The 20,407-nt window shown below is 44.5% G+C and overlaps 1 protein-coding gene across 1 annotated transcript in view; it reads left to right on the forward strand.

The window, feature by feature from the left end:
- Window positions 1-20,407, forward strand: part of ptprdb (protein tyrosine phosphatase receptor type Db) — an 87,831-nt gene that overhangs the window by 18,097 nt on the left and 49,327 nt on the right. Inside the window, exons 2-4 of the mRNA XM_041933923.1 lie at window positions 5,858-6,007; window positions 17,269-17,414; window positions 19,615-19,756. Coding sequence (XP_041789857.1) covers window positions 5,923-6,007; window positions 17,269-17,414; window positions 19,615-19,756 — 373 coding nt within the window. The 5' untranslated portion in view covers window positions 5,858-5,922. The remainder of the gene's footprint in view (window positions 1-5,857; window positions 6,008-17,268; window positions 17,415-19,614; window positions 19,757-20,407) is intronic.

Genomic DNA, 20,407 nt, shown 5'->3' on the forward strand with positions numbered 1-20,407 from the left:
CAGGGTGGGAAATGAATGATATACTGTAAGAAATACACTCCGGGACAAACTGACACAATATTTTTCATGCAACGAAAGGAATAAATTAATATATCACATTTGCCGAATATACAAGAGGGGACAGATAATTAAGAATTTGTCATAGACGGTGTTTCACAAAGTTTATAAAGTTTCTCCAGACTCAATAACTCACAAAACTCTGTGATTTTTGAAGGGAGTCTGGGGTTGACTTGCCACCACCACACATTACTCAGGTTTTGCTCTGGAGGACAGAGATCTGATCTCGATGAGGGTAACGAGGGCACATAAAAGAGTCCAGGTGCAAGCACAAAGGCAACACCGGGTCGTTTATTATTCGGATAACGTCTCTGGGTACAGATCCCGTTTTAATACCAGGTGTGAATGAGGTTTCTGTTCCCTGCCTTGTGTCTCCAATACACGCACACATTCATACAGTAAAGTACATACATACAGTGACTGCTCTCAGCCGCTAAGTATGTAGGTGAGTCACCCGCATGCAGAGGCAATTAAAATCTCTGTCACAGCATGTCATCATCAGCTGTCATTCCCCCACACTGACACTTAGTTGTGTGCCTCTAAAGATCAACATTTTTATCTCAAACATGCTCAGGGGTTACTCCTGGAGTCTGTTTGAGTCTGTTGTGCGCGGCAGATCACTGGTAATCAGTGTGTGCATGACTGTATATGCACACACATGCTCAGTAGTCATATACATCAAAAAAACGCTCCCTTCAAGCCATTTCTGCTTTGTTTGTTGTGCTACATGAGAGGCTGTTACATTTTTCGCAAATCGTGTTTTCAGTCTGCTTTTTTTATCTATCGGCAGCGAGCATTTGTTTCACAGACTCTTCGGTGGCAGCCTGTTTGGTCACTCAAACAGATAATCAAAGTGCTGTAGTCGAAGCTACCTAAACTGAGGCAGAGGAATTTAAGGTACAAGTCGTGTTTGTCAGGCACCAGTCAGTTTCAGCGCCGCCTTACAAGACGGCTACAAAGGACACACACGGCGGCCGGCGCTCTCGAAAATGGGACATGATGGCGACAACAGCTGCAGAGTGAAAAACCCCTGCATCCTGAGGTCAGAGTCGAGATTGAGCAAAATGATTTTAGACCAAAACAAGAAGTCCTTTTCGCACCTGGAGTTTGGTTCATTTGCACCCGACCGAAGACGAAGTTGTTGCCTCTCAGTCCTCGTCTTTTGTGTTTGTGTTCACACTGACCTTTTGAAAACAAACACGAGACCCTGTGGACAGACAGCGAACTCATGCATTCATTGGACAGTTTCACGTTTCTTTTTTGCGACGTCATCCTGCATCATCAGATGGACCCACGTGGGAGAAAATAAACTTTGGTGCTCGTGCAGCACATTACTGCACCTGATGTGCTTACGTATGTTCTCCGGCGTCACAAAGAGCTCACGGTCATGAACGTGAATAGTCAGGACTCCCTCTGGGTCTCATACGTCATGAACAGCGACCGACAGGTAGAAAACAGGACCAAAAAAAAGCCGTCTTGTAGGCGAGGAGTGGGACACAAGGACAACACACCTCTGTATTAACTCCTCTTCACTTTCTGATCGGTCAGATAAAACCCATGTTGCCATGGTTACCAAATGACCTTGTAAATCGACAGCTTATACAGATCGCTTCCTTGACAGTTTACAATAAGGGTAGAATATTGATTTAGCAGTAGTTTTTCTTCATGAATTCATCACACATCTGTTTCAATGAAATCCTGCCATTGGCCCGTTTAGCTTTCACGCGCTCGCACACCGTCAGCTTGATCGACAGCTATCACAGCAGCCTGAACCGACCACACAGGTTTGGTCCTTAACAGAAAAGGAAGAGGACACAAACTTTATTTTTTCGAATCAGCTTATCTTGTTTTTCGTGCAGCGCTATGATGCAACAAATACAGAGACACTCCATTGACATTTCTGTCAGTCTGCCACTGCTTCAACAGGCCAGATAGAATAAGTTAATTAGTATGTCTAATTGCATTTGGTGGCTCAGCTTTGGGAATATCAAATCAAATTAGGATACTCAGTGTTCTTTTTCCATGGCACACGGTTTGCCTTAAGCTATGCTTTTTAGGATCTGTCTTTTGTCTCTGTCTCTATCTTTCTCTACGTCCCTTCCAGCTGTACTACGCCTTCGCTTTGTAGTCTACCCGCCTCTCTCGCTCTCATCATCCACCCACACTTCCTTTTTCTTTTCTTTCCATTTTTGGATCTCATTCTCTCTTTTAATTTTCTTTTTTCCTTCCTTCCTCATCTCACAACTTTTCAGCTCCATCTCTTAATAAATTGTTTTTTTCCTCTCTCTCTTTCTCTCTCTCTTCATGTTAATGTCATAACTAGCACATAATATAATACCTTGACCCTCTAAATGGGACAAAAATAAATACAAGCTGTTAATCCAATAAGAAGCCAGTTAATGCAGTATCAATTTATGATTAGTATTGCTTTTTTTGTTGCCTGTTGATGATGTAACTGACAGTTTTAAGCATTATGGGTGTAGCTTAGCGTTATAGCAATAAAATATTTAATCAATAGCCTCAGTTAACACAGTTAACACACTGTAACGTAGTTGTAGGCTGATTTAAGGTATTTCTAATCAGTTTTGGTGGCAGTAGCTCAGTCCGTCGGGACTTGGCTTGGGTCCAGCATGGACCAGTCAGTACAGAGTGTGGACTGGTATCTGGAGAGGTTCCTAATGTGGCAGCCTACTCAGTCTGACGTCTCCCCATGTGTTAATGCATGTGTGTAGGTCCTGTTTGTGTAAATAACAATGGTGAAAAAATGTAATTTCCCATAGTGGGATTAATCAAGTATGCCTTTGTCTTCTTCTTCCTCCCTATCATTGTTAAACTACATAATTGTCAACCGCTTTAACCCCCCCGTGAAGAACCCGTAACATGATGCTGGTGTATAAACAGATAATGAATGACAACGTAATATAACATATATTGCACTATAATAAAGACAAAGAGAATTATAAGTATTGTACATTAAAAAATACTTTAATATGTCCTCATATATGTGTATAACTACATTATTTTGTGTTAGAAATATTTTATCGTATATTTATATATTGCTTGTAGATGATAAAAAAAGGGGGTTAAATTAGTGTGACCTTATCGGTTAGTTTCAATCTTATATTCCAACTTTTCTGCCTCCCTCATTTCCCCCTCTTCCTCTGTTCTCCCTTCTTCCTCCCTGATGTGTCCTTCTGTCTGTCCCGTGAAAAACCATAAGCCAGTCTGTCACTCTTTGAGTCAGTCTTTGTTCTGTCAGAAGTTATCCCAGAGATAAGTGTGACTGATCGCCGCAGGCCCGGCCAGACAGTCAGTGTGTAATTGAGTGATAGGGACTAATGTAAGTGAATGGCTTCGAGCCGACTGTGATCCACAGCGGCGGCAGGAGCTCAGGCGCAGAGGGAGGCTTTCTGTTAGGCCCTCGGTAATACTAGCTCCAACAGCCACCCAGATTACAATCTGGTGACTACCTGGCTGTGTGTGTGTGGCTCGGGTTATCTTCTTTTTGTCTTCTTTCCATCCCGGGTCTCTTTTCTTCTCCGTTTCATAGCTCCGTTTACCTCCGCTTTCCCTCCGCACACCTTTTCTCATCCATCTCTCTCTCTTTTCATCTGCCTCTCCCCCCCCTCCCCGTTATCTTAGCTCTTTAATTAACGTGACATACTGTGAAGTGAGATACTAAATAATGCAAGCTTTTCCAGTGACATCGAATCAGCCAGAGTGATTAGTGGCCACACACAACACACACACACAAACACACACACACCAAGACAGATTTGCCCTTTTTTTAATTAGTGATCTACCTTTTAATATCTGTATTCATTACGCAGCAAGAAATCTGGCTTAATTAGACAAATATGCACATGAATGCTCAGTTGAGAATAGCGTGCATTATCAGTTTGCATTTTAAATGGATTTAGTATTTAGGTTACAGTGAAATATACAGTAGAGTATATAGGGGTTACAGTGATGTTAAGATTATTTTTTTAAAATGAGCACAAAACGGGTTAGTTAAGAAGCTTCAGTTAAAAAAAACGACACTTTAAACGACAACACAAAGACTAAAATTAGAATTTAAATGCAGCTGCGGTCTAATGTCCAAAACCAAATAAAAATACAAACTAAAAATCTAATTTCTATGGGCTGTGGGTAGATACATGAGGTACGCAGGCACATGGTTCATGCCATACTGTATTGCAGAATTCCCATATATGCTTTAGTCGTGTAAATCACAGCGCAGAGGACTTAATTTGTGCAGGGAGAGATCTAGGTTATCCCAAAGCAATTGTTTCAGACCAAACCAAGTGGAAAATCCAGTGTGGGTTTAGTTGTTTGCTGCCGTGGCTGCAGGGATGCTGCAAGCTCCGGGATCCAGCGTTCTTCTGCCCCTGCCTCCCTTGTCTTTTTTTTAATCAGATGGCTTGTTCAGGAGTGGAGGGGATTAAGACTGCTGCTGCCACTGCTGATGACTCTGTGCAGTTTTGGAAAGCTCACAAACACATGCGCATGTACGCACGACACAGGAACACACACGCTTTTCAGCACCAGCGATTCAGCACAGGCAGAGGCAGTCAGCGGTGACGTACAGTATGTGCACATACAGCTGCATCACCGTATGCATGAGCTAGCCCATGTGCACATACAGTGCAGGCCTACACAGTCATTCATGCAAACATGCACACTGCACATCTGAACGCCGTCGCCCCTCTCTCTTTTGCCTCCGCTCATTTTCGCCGTCTCTCACTCAGTGCTGTCGGTTTCTGGACAGCAGCAGCGATCTGCCATGTCTCATTGTGTCATGTGATTTGAGCTGGGAGATTTCTGACACACAGAGTGACGCCTGTCTCTTCTAATGCCAGACACTCACACCAGGCGCTGCAGATGGCAGAGAGACAGACGGACAGAGGGACATAGAGAGAGAGAGCGAAAAAGGAGAAAAAATCCGACTGACGGAAAGGAGAAAGAACGATGCTGAGGAGAGGTTAATAGTAAAAGACAAGATGAATGATAAGGAAGGGAAAGGGGATCTCTGAGCACTGCAAAAGGAAGTCAAGGGAACACACGTGTGAAAGGGGACAGAGATAGGAGAGTAAAAGGAAAGGACTTGAGGGTGAGTCCTTGTAAGAGAGGAGGTGAGCTAAGGATGACAGGAGACACTGAGCTGCGTGTTCACCCAACACTGTGTGCAGCATAGCCGGCAGATAACACCAGGCAGTCTCCTCCCCCTTTAATCTCCCATTGTCCATCAATCCCTCCCTCCCTCCATCCCCCCACCCCTCCATCTTAAACCCATTCACTCCTTTTCATCAATCTGAAATCATGCCGTTTCTGACATACATTTGGAACCAAATCCGGTATTGAAGTGCGGCCCACTTTGCAGATGCAACGGGTGAAAACTAAAGCAGAAAAAACAAAAAAAACAAAACAAAATCGGGGCCGCTGCTTACTTGGGAGGTGAACTTTAGGAGGCGACTGATGCTTTAATGCCAAACGTTTGCCATGAGTTGAAATTCATCAGCTACTTTGCGAGCTCCCTCGCACGCACACACAAACATGCGCGCACCAAAACACACCTCCGGGCGATGAGTGTATGGTCCTAATGAAGCGAGAAGAGGAGAGGCAGCTGCATAACTGGAGTGTAAGGCCTAGAGGGAACTCACACACTTCAAGTGTGTGTGTGTGTGTGTGTGTGTGTGTGTGTGTGTGTGCAGACGATGTAATATCTGAAACTCTCTTCATTTGGACTTTGGAGCAGATCTAATGACTTTTCTTTTTTCCCTCTCCTCTCTTCTCTGCCCAGGTTGTGAGGGCCTGTTTCTATCGTCCTGTCGTACAGTGAGGCAGTGAGCTCACGGTGGATACAGCATGCATGTGTCGACATATCCCATGATGCACTCTGCCAGTCCGGGCCTGCTCCTCCTCAGCTTCCTCTTCCTCGCTGATGCCGACTGTGAGTCCTCTCACATCCACGCATTGTCTCCGACACACACACACACACCTGCTCACAGGTGCAAAAATAGAAACATGTGTGTATGAAGTACAGTACATATCTTTTGAATACACATGCGGTTTGTATGTATATACACGAGCACATGCACGGTTGGAATGACCTGGTTTTCTCCCTACAAATCACTCCACTACCGATGTCACATCCCTCTTGCATGTGTGTGTGCGAGTGTGTGTGTGTTTATCCGTCTGTGTGTGAGAGTGTGTGTTGTGTAGCAGGTTTGATATGAGGCCAGCTGTTTTTGTCCATCCCAGTATTACTTGGCATGGATAGACAGACCACATATGGCAAATCAGATAATTTCCTCACTGCTTGTGTGATTGTGTTCATACCCTGTGTGTGTGTGTGTGTGTGTGCGTGCATGTGTGTGTGTGCGTGCGTGCGTGTGTGTGCGTGATCCCTGATCGTGGCTAGTCTGATGTATTTCTCAACGAGCAAGTCTGCATGCATATGAGCATTCCAGTCGTGAGTCATATCCTGGATTCAATTGCCACTGCAACTATTGATTATTTCAATTATTGATTAAGTTGCCGATGTTTTCTTGATTGGTCTATAAAATGTCAGAAAATGATTGAAAAGGTCCATCAACAGAGTCGAAGATAACTTTGTTACTGTTACGTCCAACTAACCAAAGATATTTAGTTTAGTATCATATAAAGGTAAGAAAACTGCCATTTGTGCATAAAGAATAACTTTAATTAATGAATCGTTAGAATAGGTGCACTTTCTCCTAATTGACTAATAGATTACTCTGCTAATCATTTCAGCCTCAGGTTTTCATCATATTCGGGATTTGACGTCTGCACGGAACATAATGTCTCCTGGTTCCCTGTGCATGAATTGAATTTAAAAAGTTGACTGTTTTTTTCTGTAATGACTGACTTTATTCACTTTCGTGTCTGGCTTTCAGGACACATCTTATCGTCCATCTTAATGGAAGACAACAGTAGCAGGGGACAATCAGTTTATGCCCCATTTAACCAGTGCCAGACTTTCGACCATCACTCCTCTGTTAATCATATATTAGTATTTTTTCTGGCTAACTACCACCTGGCTCAAGTTGAAGACACGCCCACGCAGGCAGCAGACGATGATCAGAAACTTGAACAAGTTGGTAACATGCAAAAATGTCTTTCGTTGAACCCAGCCGTCCCATTCAGCTCTCTCATAACCTATAAATAAGAGCTCATCCAGGTTTCTGATGCCAGGATATGTTTGTTTTTTAAAGCACTTAGCGTGAGTGTCTACCTGTGTCAGAGAGAGTCTTGGCCAGGCGTGACTTCTCTATCGGTTTGCCAAGTTGATGATTAGCAGCGAGGCTTTGAATCTCATAACAGGGGTGATGAAACTGCCTGATTTGGGCTGAGAGGGAGGATAAAAGGTATGAAGACAGAAGGGGAGTGTGGGAGGACTAAAAGATACCGACAGACTGAAAGGGAATAATGTAAGAGAAAGAGGAGGAGGTCACTCAAGCTCACCACGCAGACTGCTAAACATCTGTTTAAGTTATAGTGTCTAGTGGAATTGTGATTTGCATGTTTGTCCTAAAAATGCTCCATAAGTGCAAAAGTGTTATGCTGAATATGGTTAAGTTTGTAAAGCACATAAAACATGCAGCGCGTACAGCACTCTGGCCGTTTGTCGGCAGCGCGGCTCCAAGCTTGTGGTTGTACAATGCTGAACATATATCATCAGCACTCTGTAACACACGAGCGTATAAGCACACAAGTACAGGCTTGAGGCAGCCAATCCCATCCTGCAGTGTTTATAAGTACACCGTGACACAGAGCCCAGTAAAAGCACACACAGCCACAAACCACTCTTGTTTTCCTTTCAGCCTCCTGCCCTCCTGTCCCCCGTGTAAGTTCCAGGGTCGGCCAGTAAAGGCCCAGTCATCCATCAAAACGATGATGCTCCCAGACTTTCTCTACGACGGTTAGGGAGGGGAGCGGCACAGACGCAGCAGAGGGTGGAACAGATTCATACTTTGCCTCCTCTGTCTATATTTTTCTCTTTCCCCTGCCCTCGTCTCATTCGCCGTGACTCTCCGCATCGCTCTTTTCCTGCCCGCTCTCTGCCTCTTCTCGGCACATCCATATAATCTGGTGAGAAAGGAGGGACAGAGGGCTGGGGGGGGAGAGGAAAGGCTGTTCGTTTCTCGTTTTATCTCATTGTGTATGACGTACAGTGCCTCCTTTAATATCAACAGCGGGGACTCAGAGATTCGAACGTTGAGAATTCAAACAGAGGCTGCTGGGACGCTGACATCTGCGGCGCTCGTCTCGGGTCTACATGTTTTGAAATGTTAAACGCGCTCTGAAACGTTGCTTTCAGTTGTGCTTATCTTCACCGTATGAACGGAATACATTGCAAGCGTAATTCACAAAATAGAGGCCAGTTCACTGTGTCTGGACGGTGGCATCATTGCTTGACAAACTTTAGGAACACCATCAGCGCACATGCCTCCTTCACAAGCTACACCCGTGTACACACTAGTGGACTGAGGGTATTAAGATGCAATCAGATGGAACAGAATCCCATGCGCATAGTTGGAAACGTTGCATGACTCTGCACCATATGTGCACTCTGCTCAAAAGCGCTGGTGTAACAATACGAGCCGCACGCTGAGCTTTGCATGTGGGAATGCATTTCTTTTTTCAAATTCTCCCTACATTTTACTCCTCCGCCCCTCCCTCGCCACCATTTTTGTTTCTCAGTGTGTTTGTGTGCGCGTGCGTGCATTTGACATCTATCTGGTGGATTAAGAGTAATGCCCTGATCCTGTCGCAAACTAGGCCACTGCTCCATGTACGCAGTGAGATGCCCTGTGTGAGAAACCGCATCCATCCGCATGTCATTCAGGGCGACGGGAAACAATGGAACAACAGGGTTCTATCTGCTGACCCACGTTTGCCCCAAAACCAACAAGCTGTCATCCGTCCCCCCTGCAGCTCGGATGTAGCAGTAAAGACTCTGAAATAAAACTTCCCGTCTGCGTGCAACAGAAAAGAGCTAAACAGCTTCTTTTTTCGAAGGGGGGGGGGGGCAATGCTGAGTTGCAGTGCGGTGCTTCAGTAAGCAGACTGTACCTTTTCAAACCGGGCAAGAGTAGTTGAGGATTCTGCTTAAGTGAAATTCTTTAGCCTCGGTTTGCCTCACATCATTTACGTGTTGTTAAAGCTGCTCCTTTTTTCCCCACAAAGCTTGATAAAAAAAGAAGAAGAAAATAAAAAAGAAAAAAACACAGGGGTATCAGAAAAAACTCTCAGTTACTGAAAATAAGACATTTTTATGCATGACATATTGGGCCTGAGCATGACATCGGAAACTTGCCCATGTGGTGACTGATTGGCCTGTCAACATTCGACCACACTGCCAGCGCTCGCATGGCCTCGAGGTTGACTGGAATCTGAAAGGTGATTGGGTCAATCTCCCACAATGCACTGCTGCTTTTGCTTACTTTGGGAGCCCTTGAGCAAAGCATGTGTTCAGAGAGGAGCCGTCTTCGGTTACCTGCAAGTATTTCATTCAGCTTTGCCTCAGGTTCTAAGTTCAGGGGTTCTTTAAGAGCCATGTGTTCTTCCACGACACATGGCAGGTGCGCTTTTTTGTACACTGCATGAGCCCAGTTTTTAATTTTCTTTTCAGTTTAGATTTTCCTTTATGCAATTTCATCATCTAATTTATCTTTTCCAAAATAGTAAAAATATTCTGAATAGTTTTAGTAAATAGAAGGCCAGTTCAAATGTGCAATCTAACGAACAAGCCTGACACCTGCATGCTGTGCTACCCACAAAGCAAGTACAACACAGTAGATGACGTCGTAGTCTTTGCATACCATTTTGGGCCATATCCATAATTCTCACTTGACCTTCGCTCCTTTGGGTGAAGTTGGCACCACTCTTACTCTGCTAAGGACATAAGAAGGCAGAGAAGCTGTAATACGGTACATGTGTATCAAAGATTTGTGAGTTCAGGCATATCAGTGAGGGATTGCGTGTGCACATATGCGTGCGACCGTGTGAGTGTGTTTGTAGTTGTCTGTTTTATATGTATATGTATGCAAGCATGTGTAGTGCTTAGAGGAGACAAGAGATTAGATGGCGATAAGTATCTAGTTTCGTGCGAGCGTCATGGCTCCTTGATGCTGATGGATGAGGGACCGTCAGGATTCACTGGCATGAGATGAAGGGGCAGGATCACAGAGGTTAAAGGTTTCCACCCCGGGGATTAGTTATGGGTGTGAAACAGAATCAAGCACTTATTTTCTTAGATGGATTGTGTTTCTTTTCTGTGATTGATTGCTATTGCCTGACTCGCTGAAAGCGCATAGAAAGGGCCAGATCTGGGTTGACACTATTGCCCATAACCGCAGTACAAAATGTCAAAATGTCAACATCTGCTCTTGGCAGTTTAGACCATGATGGAGGCACTGCGTGATTTCTCCTGTGGACTGGGAAGTGATCAAATGACCAAAAGGCCTCCATGGTTACACTGGTCCACATACTGATCCAGTCTCAAGAGATCATTACAGCATTTTTATTCTTACACACAACAACATGGAAAGTTCATTTAGTCATCTTTAGAGGAATACGTCAGCATTTGGGGGAAAATGGTTATTATTGATGCAGAGAGTGGAGTTAGATGAGCTAAAGAGATTGATACCATTCTCGTATTTGTCCGTTTGATAGGGAGCTCTAGCCAGTTAGCTTAGCTTAGATAGCTGGAAATGGTGGGAAAAACTGTGAGCCTGGGTCTGTCCAAAGGCAACAAAATCTGCCTTCCTGCAAACACATTTGTGTTTCGTTTAAACTGTACAAAAACCAAAGTGTAAAAACAGTCATTTGTGTTTTTTCAGGTTTCACATAACTCCCCATAAGGCTACAAAGTGTTGTTTTTACGCTTGAACAAATGAGATATAACACGCGAGGTTTATGGCTGCAGGAGCAGACCCAGAGACAGTATTTGTACCCTGATGGTGCACAGCTTTATTTAAAAAGGAGAGGGCAGATCACTTTCCCTAATGCTAGGATCAGGCCAGGAAATGTCATCAAATCTCATGCTGAAGTTTTCTCTGCTGTTAAACAAATAAAGGGGTCATTATTTAGCCTTGAGACATTTAGAGAGTTAACATGGTTCGACAATGTTTATTAGAAATAAGAGAAATTAAATGTTCTGTGACAGTGCAGAAAAGTCTGCAGCGACATTGCGTAAGGAACACAAGAAATAACTCTGATTGTGCTGGAATTGCCCTTTAATTTCCTTATTTTTAATTCACAGGCCCACTTATCAACAGAACCAATGTCAGTCATTATCTAAATAATTCATGGTATATATTTTGGAATCACTCGTTTTATTGTATTAAAATTCATCCCTGGCGATGATGTGCCGGCTCGTGCTCATCCAGAATATGACATGAAACCTTAGAAATAAAAAGCCTGATTTGAATGCTTGACAACCTCTTTCCATCAACTCCCGTCTCACATATCTCTCCATAGAAGGCGACAGAAATGGGTCGCATCACAAACATTTACAGAAGTCCGATGTACACTAAATTGATATGCCAATCACAGTTACGATAGTGTGTTAACTGTTTTGCTGCCGGTGTCGGCTTTAGGAGTAGCTCTCTGTTAATGTTCTGGCTAGAGGGCTAAAAAATATACCCTCAAACCGGGCGTGCCATACTCGGCTGTAGCCCCGTGACACTGTGGACTCGCTCAGTCTCTTCTCTGTCGTGATCCATTAAAGTCAGTGCATGAGTGCGGGTGGATGAGGCTGTGAGAAGGAAAGTGCATGCTGATGAGGAAGACGATGAAGCAGCTCTGCAGCCGAAGCTCCTTACTGTGCTGCATCGCGGGCCCACAGCGATGAGGCTATTAGCAGCTAGCATAGCTGTGCGCCCATCCGTAAGTAACAGGATCTGACTGGCGTTAGCTTAGCATTAGCTTAGCAGGTGCACCCGTCTGTGAAACGGCCCGGATAGCATCAGCTTAGCTCTAACTTAGCTAAGCAGTGGTCTGTGAGTAATACGCTGTGACCAGCGCTGAGAAAACCCTCTGTTCATCTTTATGGGAAGCCAGCCCTGACCCAGTAAAGTTGTGCACCCAGTGGGTAGCCCATGTGGCTCTAATGACCTGTGTATAAAAGAAGAGCCTATTTGATTAATTCCTCCCCTTGTGTTTCTAACAAATTAACCCTGATTAACTGAGCACTAGCCGCACCCTAGGGCAGCTATTGTGGGTAAGTGGCATGCTAATTGGAGATGCGTTAATATCTGCTCTAAAAGAGCATGCTATCCTTTTCTATTGCTTCATGATATTGTCCAAGTGATGCACGGTGACGTCAGCCAGAAGACGTCCGAAAAACTGCAGATTTATATGCATGCAGAGAAGCTCTATGTGAAGAAAATGAAAAGAGTGTCTGAAATGAATATTCGAACGCTCCAGATTTGCTGAGATAGATGGACACTTTGTGAAACTTGAATACATATTAATGTGAAGTTTTATCAAATGCTACAACATTTAATTGTGTGTAATTAAATTTTCTATGCGAAAATGGCCTGTTTTAACAAATGTTTTCCAATTAAACACTCATGTGTGCTGTGGAAGGACGATAGCAGCCTGCGTTTATTGGCCCCAGCAATCCAGTTTCATTTCCAGGACGAAAGCAAGCAGCTGATAATTTGCTCTTAATGTGTCGGTTTGATGTTAATGTGTTTAAAGTTATGGTTCTGGCCGGCTGCCCACCCGCTCTCAAGGCTGACTATCATGGCCCTGGCTCAGGCCCCGATATTGGCCTCGTTCCTCAACTTGTCTGACAAGCCTGCCTCAGTTCTCATTTGGGGAGTCATCAGCTAACCACCCACCACCGTATACAACACTATGCAGCTGGATCTTTCCCTGGCAAGGACTGTGAATTACTCATTACATGGCTAACTATCGACACACACACACACACACACACGCACAGGAAAATGTGAGGCGCAGGCACAGATGCTTGGCAGGTTGTACCAGCATCCAGAGCAGCTTTTTCAGATGTGATCAAAACTTCCGACACGGAGACACGAACTCTCTCAGGCTCGTGACCACGTGTCCACAAAGACTGGACCAGGATCATCTGTGAACATGACAGCTCTCAGATCAGGAAATGTAATTGCAAGTTTTCAGCCCGCGAGCAGAAACAGCCAGTCGTTCAGCTTAAACACACGCGCAGGATGAGCTACTGTTCACGTCGAGGTTTCCCCATCTGCTCCTTTTACCCAACACTTCACTAAAGCTCAGTCGTTCTATATTCTCATCTTTGATTTTATCCTCGGCTGGCTCCTCTTTTCCAATTTGTAACTTTCATACCTGCAGTGTCAGACAGCGTGGGTCCATTTCGTGCTGCTGCTGAGTCTGTTGCTCTTTCTTGATTTGCTTTGTTGGGACAGGCCAGTCTGCTGCTTGTGCTTTTTTCGCATCAGACCAGCTAAGTGATTGAGGGTACACGAGATGAGGCCGGAGGGCACGTACATTTTCTGTGAAGTTCAGTTTTATCGTTGCTGTTCTTGCAATAAAACACACATTTCACTCATTGTTTCAGCGTCATAAAAAAAGTATGGGTGCCCCTTATTTATCACACTTCTAAAGCTCTGCTTTTACAACCTGAGACGCGCCGCATTGTTCGCGGTTAGTTCCATCTGCTAACAAACATACGCTTTCTTTCATTCTTACATTTTTACAATTTTCTAATCTTAATACACTACATTCGTAAATCACGCTCCCTGAAGGTTTGTGCCAGCATCTGTTCTTACAAACTCGATCTCTCTCGCTGTGTCCCTCTAGGTTAAGACAGCATCTGCCAGCTACAGTATGTCCCTGTAGTCTCCTACAAAGTGTCATTAGCTTCATTTAGTCTTGCTGTTTGTTTTTGCTGATAGCCAAGTGAACCGCCGTCACCCCATTACAGCGTGCAGGTTGATTTAACGGGATCCAGAAACGCGTTGTATTTGTCACAGTTTACATATTCAGAACTAAAAAGGGTCCAATAGTTGGCGGAGGAGCATAACAGTGCCTGCCGCGAGTCCACCTTTATATCAGCGATTCATGTGTGAAGAAGTCCAAATTAATGATGTGGTAATGTTTTTATTTTAGGACACGCTTGTTCTCTGCCACCTAAACTCAAATACCAAAAAGACATAAAGACCATCTTTGACTGTGGAATCAAAGTTTATCACATGTCTTCAGCTGTGACTCGAAAGTGGTCCGGAGAGGGCCGCTGACTTTGTAATCCCTGCCATCTGTTGTGTAGATCGGATCCCACTGTATGGCGACCTTTATGTAGGCCACCCTCCATCCACACACACACACACACACACACACACACACACACACACACACACACACACACACACAGGCACCAAGAGGGGAAAGATTGGCACTGTCTAATTCCATCTAAATCTCTCTCCACGGACCCAGTCAGTAGTTTCCCCTCACTTCCATCTTAGGTCATGTCGAAGGAAAAGAGGAAGGCTGCGAGGGAACGCCTGGCGACATGCACGAGCAGCTAAGCCTGCGACTGCTGCAAAGTGCCTCCCTAGGACGTGTTCTTGCGTGAATTTTCCAACTCCATCTTTTCTTTTATATCCATGAAATAATAAAGCTGCATAATCTACTTCCCTCCCCCCCGCCACCCCTTCCTTGGCCCAAATGTCAATGCTTAATCCTACCAAAAAAAAACCCTGATGATCTTGGCAAAAGACAGAACACTTCAGACGTAGATAGAGAGCACAGAAGGGGATCGAGGGTTGAACAGGGACGATGGATTTGGAGGAAAAGGTGCTGGAGCGAGAGAAGAAGGGGAAAGAGAAGAAGGATGAGAGCCGATAAAGAGAGGGGAGGAGGAGGAGAGAAAGAGGGGAGAACGGGAACTGCGAGAACGAGTTGGAAGAAGTGTGGAGCATACGGTGCAACCCCCCCCACACACACACACACACCCACCCTCCTCCTCCTCATTAAGTCAGTCAATGTGACAGGAAGACTTATGTAACACCCCAGAGATGGAGGGAGGAGATGGAGAAAGAGTAACAAGCAGGAGGATGAAAGAGGGAGCAAGGAGAGCAGCTGTGAGGAGGGGTGGGGGGCTGGGGGGTGATGCAAAGGAAGAGGAGCTGGTAGAGAGATAAAGGGGCAAAATATGAGAAAGGGAAAACTTAAGACAATTAAACAGGAGACGTGTGATGGGAGGGATCCGGGCTGGAGAGATGAAGAGAAGGGGGGAAAGATAAAAAAGCAATTGAAAGATCTACCGTGCCTTTTAGTGTGGCTCTGCTGGCTTTACACTTTTCATTTGTTTTGTGGGGGAGAGATTAGCAAGAGGATTAAGAGAGCGATTCTCCCGCTCCTCATTCTCTCTTTTCCTCTCGCTCTCGCTCTCTCCCAGATGGGCGCACACACGTGTGCGCACTCGCTCGTCGCACACGCACGCACAGTATAATGACACCACGTAGAAACTGCGTGCATGCAACGATGCGCCGTGCGCAGGTCAGGACTGCGGCTGACCATTAGTTTTGTTCATAGATGGTTCTGTTAATCTGCCGGTCAAGCATGCTTGTTAAGTGTGCAAAATGACAGAAAACTGGGGGGTTGGACGCCATCAATCTCCCCGAGCCCAACATGACAGTTTAAAGTAGCTCCTTTGGTTCAATTTACAGTCCAAAACCCAAAATATTCCATTTCCAATCATGTAAAAACAGAAAAGCTGCAGATTCTCACATGAAGCGTTGAAGAAACTCGTTCGTCAGCTTGATTGTCAGTGGATCAACTAGAGCACGCTCCCCCGTGCACATTTATGTGCACATTTTGTGTATGCGTACGTACACAGGCTGAAAGTAAGCAGACACACAAATGCACACACACACACACACGCACACACACACTCACACACAGTGTTTTATTCAGGCATTGAGGTAGATTTGGCCGTGAGCCAGTGAGGTGGAGAGGTGATTGGGCAGCTTGGGGCTCTCAGACCGTGTTTGCCAGTACATCTGGCTCGTTCGCTCTTGCTCTCACTCACTTTATCTCACCCTCTCTGTCGCTCCCTCTCTCGCATCCAACTCCTGTGCTCATCTTCCTCTCTCCCTCCACTTCTGCTGCTCATGCTTTCTCTTCCTCTCCCATTCTGCTCTCCATCTGTCTCTCTCACTCGTTCCCTTTATCTCGCTCGCTCTTCTGTTCAGCCCTCCCCACTCTTTCAACACACTCTCTCTCTTTTCCTCTCCTTCTCTGAAAAGCTTAGCTTTTCTCCCTCCCTCCTTTTAAACAGCAAAAAGCAATTTCTCTCCCTTTGTCAGGGCGGTTGGCGGTAAGCCCTTAAGTAGGGATTTTCTGGTTTGGCTGGAATGCCATTAGGCGAGCTGGCGGTGACGTGCCGTGACTGACGTGCCGAATCTTTTTGATGTCGTGATGTCACAATCCAGCGGAGGCTGTGGTTATGATATTGTTGGCGTCCCTGGAATGAGGGGCTTTAGTGGTCATGTCAGGAGTAAGTCTTCATAAATCCTTTATGGCACAGAAATATTAAGCTTCTTTGGTGGTACAGGGACAGAGGGGAAAACATGGTGGAACGTGCACACACGTGTACAGAAGGAAAGACGCACACACAGACACAAAGCCACCCACATGCACGAACCATGCTGGAACACAGATATAGGTGCATGTGTACTCCAAGAGCCAGTTCACACTGTATCACACACACACACAATGGCCACAGTATTCAACAATCTTCTGATTTATTTTAATTTGGATTTTTTACACCATCCAAGTGACTGCAGTATTGTCCTCCTCTTTTTCACTTAAACGGCACACACACACACACACACACACACTGACATCTGGCATTTCCCTGTCACACACACATATTTTAGTAGAACAGAGGTCTCAAACATAAGTGTTACTGATGTGTAAATGACAGATTATACTTGTATATTAAGTGGAAATGTGGTGCATTTAGAAAAACACAATAATCCATCAGAGAATGTAGATGAGTGTGTGGATGCTTGTTACAGCCATGTGAATGGTTGTCATGTTTATTAAGAGAGTTATTTAACTGCCCATCAAGTCTTCCTCAGTTCCTGTACTTGTTGACACTCACACACACACACACGTACACACACATACACTTGAGCTTGGACTTGACTTCACTTTTGTACACATCTTTCCGTGCAGCGCCCCCCAGATTCACGCGGACCCCAGAAGACCAAACAGGAGTCCAGGGGGGAGTGGCCTCCTTCGTGTGCCAGGCCACGGGGGATCCACAGCCCAAGATTGTCTGGAACAAGAAAGGCAAAAAAGTCAGCAACCAGAGATTTGAGGTATGATAATACTGACTTCCTCTCACGCTGAAGTGCTGAAAACTCAAATGGGAGCGGGTTAGCATCCAACAGCACAACCACAGCAGAGATCCGATGGGTGTGTGGACCAGCTGTGTTGCAGTTCTTGTTTTTTTCCTCTTATTATTCCGTTTATTTCCTTTCTCACAGCATTGTATATATATATATGACTTTTCAAACACAGGCGCAACATTAATAATGGCTGTAAAGCTGATACGATGAGTCGGTTAATGGTTAGCATACAGGCAGAATATTCATTGGAAACTCTTCTAATAATCGATTCATTGTTTAAAGGAAGAGTTTGGGGGAACGTGTTTAATTGCTTTCTTGCAGAGAGTTAGGCTAGATAGGGAGATCAATACCACTCTCGTGTCTGTCTATTAAATATGAAGGTGTAGCCTGGAGCCAATTAGCTTAACCTAGCACAAATGTGGGAAGCATCTAGCCCCCACATAACACCCTGTTAAAGCACAAATTGTCGTTTTTATAGTTTGTTTTTGCACTGATTATACAAACAAGATGCAGTCGTCAAGTTAGAGGTGGATTTTTTTCCAGTAGACAGAGCCAGACTAGGTGTTTAAGCTTAAACTAAGATAAGCTAAGCATATTGCGGCTGTGACAGACACAGACACATAAAAGTACTGTTTTGGATTTTTTCCATCAGTATATATACAATAAGCAGTCTTATTCTGGCAACACGCGAACGTAATCTATTACCAGTTTGCATATGAAGCCAAAATCATTTCAACAAATAAGTAAAGATTTGATCAGTTTACCTGCTTCTCTTCATTTGTACTCTAAAGGTTATGAAACCGTTTCAAATGCCATCTGCTCCAACGCTTTCATATGTCAGATGATGCCTTGGGCTACAGTATATGAAATTCTTATATGATCCATGCTATTAGTTTCCAGAAGGCTCTAACCTTTGATTTATTTCTCCACCTCACAAGTCACTCTTAGATGGAGATGTTGAGCCAGCCTCTCCCCCTCCACAGTCAGTGTCACCCCGAGCTCAGGGTGCTTTTCCACTTTAATAAGTCGCGTTTCCTCCCAGGTTTAAGTTCATCTTGCTGTCTTCCTATTTGTGATTAAATCACTTGGGGAGATATTTTATTTTTAATCCACGGCACATAAACTCAGACTACCTGCTGTATATTTCTATTTTCTGGCCTGTTGGTCAGGAATTGTTGTGGGATTTCTTTTTATTGGATTTAGCCAGCGGGAACCTTCTCAGAATTCAGAATCCAGATTTATTATATGCATGTATTAAACTTATGCAAGGGCATTTGAAAAGCACAATCCAGTAATTCTGGAAGAATCTTAGATTGTTACATTTCCTAAATATGCCTTAATATGACAGGGACATATTAAATATCTATCTGTCAATTCAGTCAGAAGTTGAAGTGGGCTGCTTGTGTGGCGCTACCTGAAATCAATTTTAATGTGTGTAGTAGCGATTGATCCCGGACTGTGGCTCCAGGTATGCCTTGTGGCTCAGGATTAGTGTTCTCATACTCTCCAGGCTGTGTCCCTTCAGCCTCGGTTTGCCCAAATTAAACACTATAAGGCCTTCTAAAACTTTCTTTTGTCTGTGAAAATGACTGTTTATCACTAGCCTGCAAACAATGTTGAAGGTAAAATTATTAACAAACAGCAACACCAGTCGCGGTCCAATGCTCGAGCTGAACGATTCAAAAAGCCTGCTGCTGCTGTATCTGTAGCGCAGGATTTTAAAGCTTGCTGAATTAAGAGCAGGTTTCTGTAACTGGTTTCTTGGGGAAAAAGCTGTAAACCCAACACTGACTTGTGATCGGCTGTTAAACTGAAATTGCAGACAGTTGCCAATGTATAAATATCCAGCAGACACAGAGCAACGTTAGCGCTCTTTGCCCACCTGATGAGTGTAAGTTCAATATTAACTCTCTTTTAGCTCTGTCTTTGGTCTCCGCCACTAAAATGTCTGGCTCTTTGGGAGGGGAGGTTGTGCACAGTGAGTTTTTAGAGCTTTTCGGCTTTAAAAAAGTGATGAGAGCTGTGAGATCGAACCAAAACAGTGAAGCTGGGGGCCAAAAAGCCAAACATTATCTAAAGACTAGCATAAAGCTGCAGAATCGGGTGATAATTCTCTCCGTGTTTCACAATCACCTATTAAAGCCGCTTTAACATCTTTTCCCTGCCACAGGTAATAGAGTTTGACGACGGGTCCGGCTCGGTCCTGAGGATCCAGCCACTGAGGACCCCCAGAGATGAGGCTATTTACGAATGTCACGCCTCCAACTCCGCAGGAGAGATTACTGCATCCACCAGATTAAGTGTGCTACGAGGTCAGTGTGAACGCACGTGGACAGAAATCAAAGCAGCGTAACAGACACAGTCTTTACACATATACACGTTTTCTGTGGATCACCTGCCTATGAGCAGGACTGACAAAGGGAAAACACTTTACCTTTTTTTTATATGTATGGATGGAGCATGTTAAGGTATAATCCAGGCGAAATCAGTTTTTAGTGAAATGTGAGGTTTGTTTTGTTTTGTTTTTTCTAAATGTTCTTGTAACACAAAAACTTATTTATGCCAAAGAATTAGAGGCATGGAAGCATGTGTCCTGAGATGCAAATGCATATGCAAGTGAAAGCACGGGTCCACTGCGGTAGATGGCTTTGTTAGTGTTAGCAAGAGTCCATTAATGCAGATAGTGATGTTAGTGTTAGTGGAGTCCATTAGGAGAACATTATGTACCGGTAGTTTGAAGCTCAGGAGTGTCTTAGCGAGTGAAGCTGCTCGAGTGTGGATAATCACATCGCCTGCCTTTACAGTACATGCTCGTGGGGAAAGGATGGGCAGCCTGTTGTTCTAGCATCGTGTCTCTCTCGTTCTTTGCCTCTTGTCTCTCTGAGGTAATAACATAGTTTGCAGTCCTACCTCTCCACTCTCTTCTCTTTCCGTCTCGTCTGGCTTTGTTTTTCTTGTCTCCC

This window comes from Chelmon rostratus, chromosome 3 (assembly GCF_017976325.1).
Source record: "Chelmon rostratus isolate fCheRos1 chromosome 3, fCheRos1.pri, whole genome shotgun sequence".
Classification (NCBI taxonomy): domain Eukaryota; kingdom Metazoa; phylum Chordata; class Actinopteri; order Chaetodontiformes; family Chaetodontidae; genus Chelmon; species Chelmon rostratus.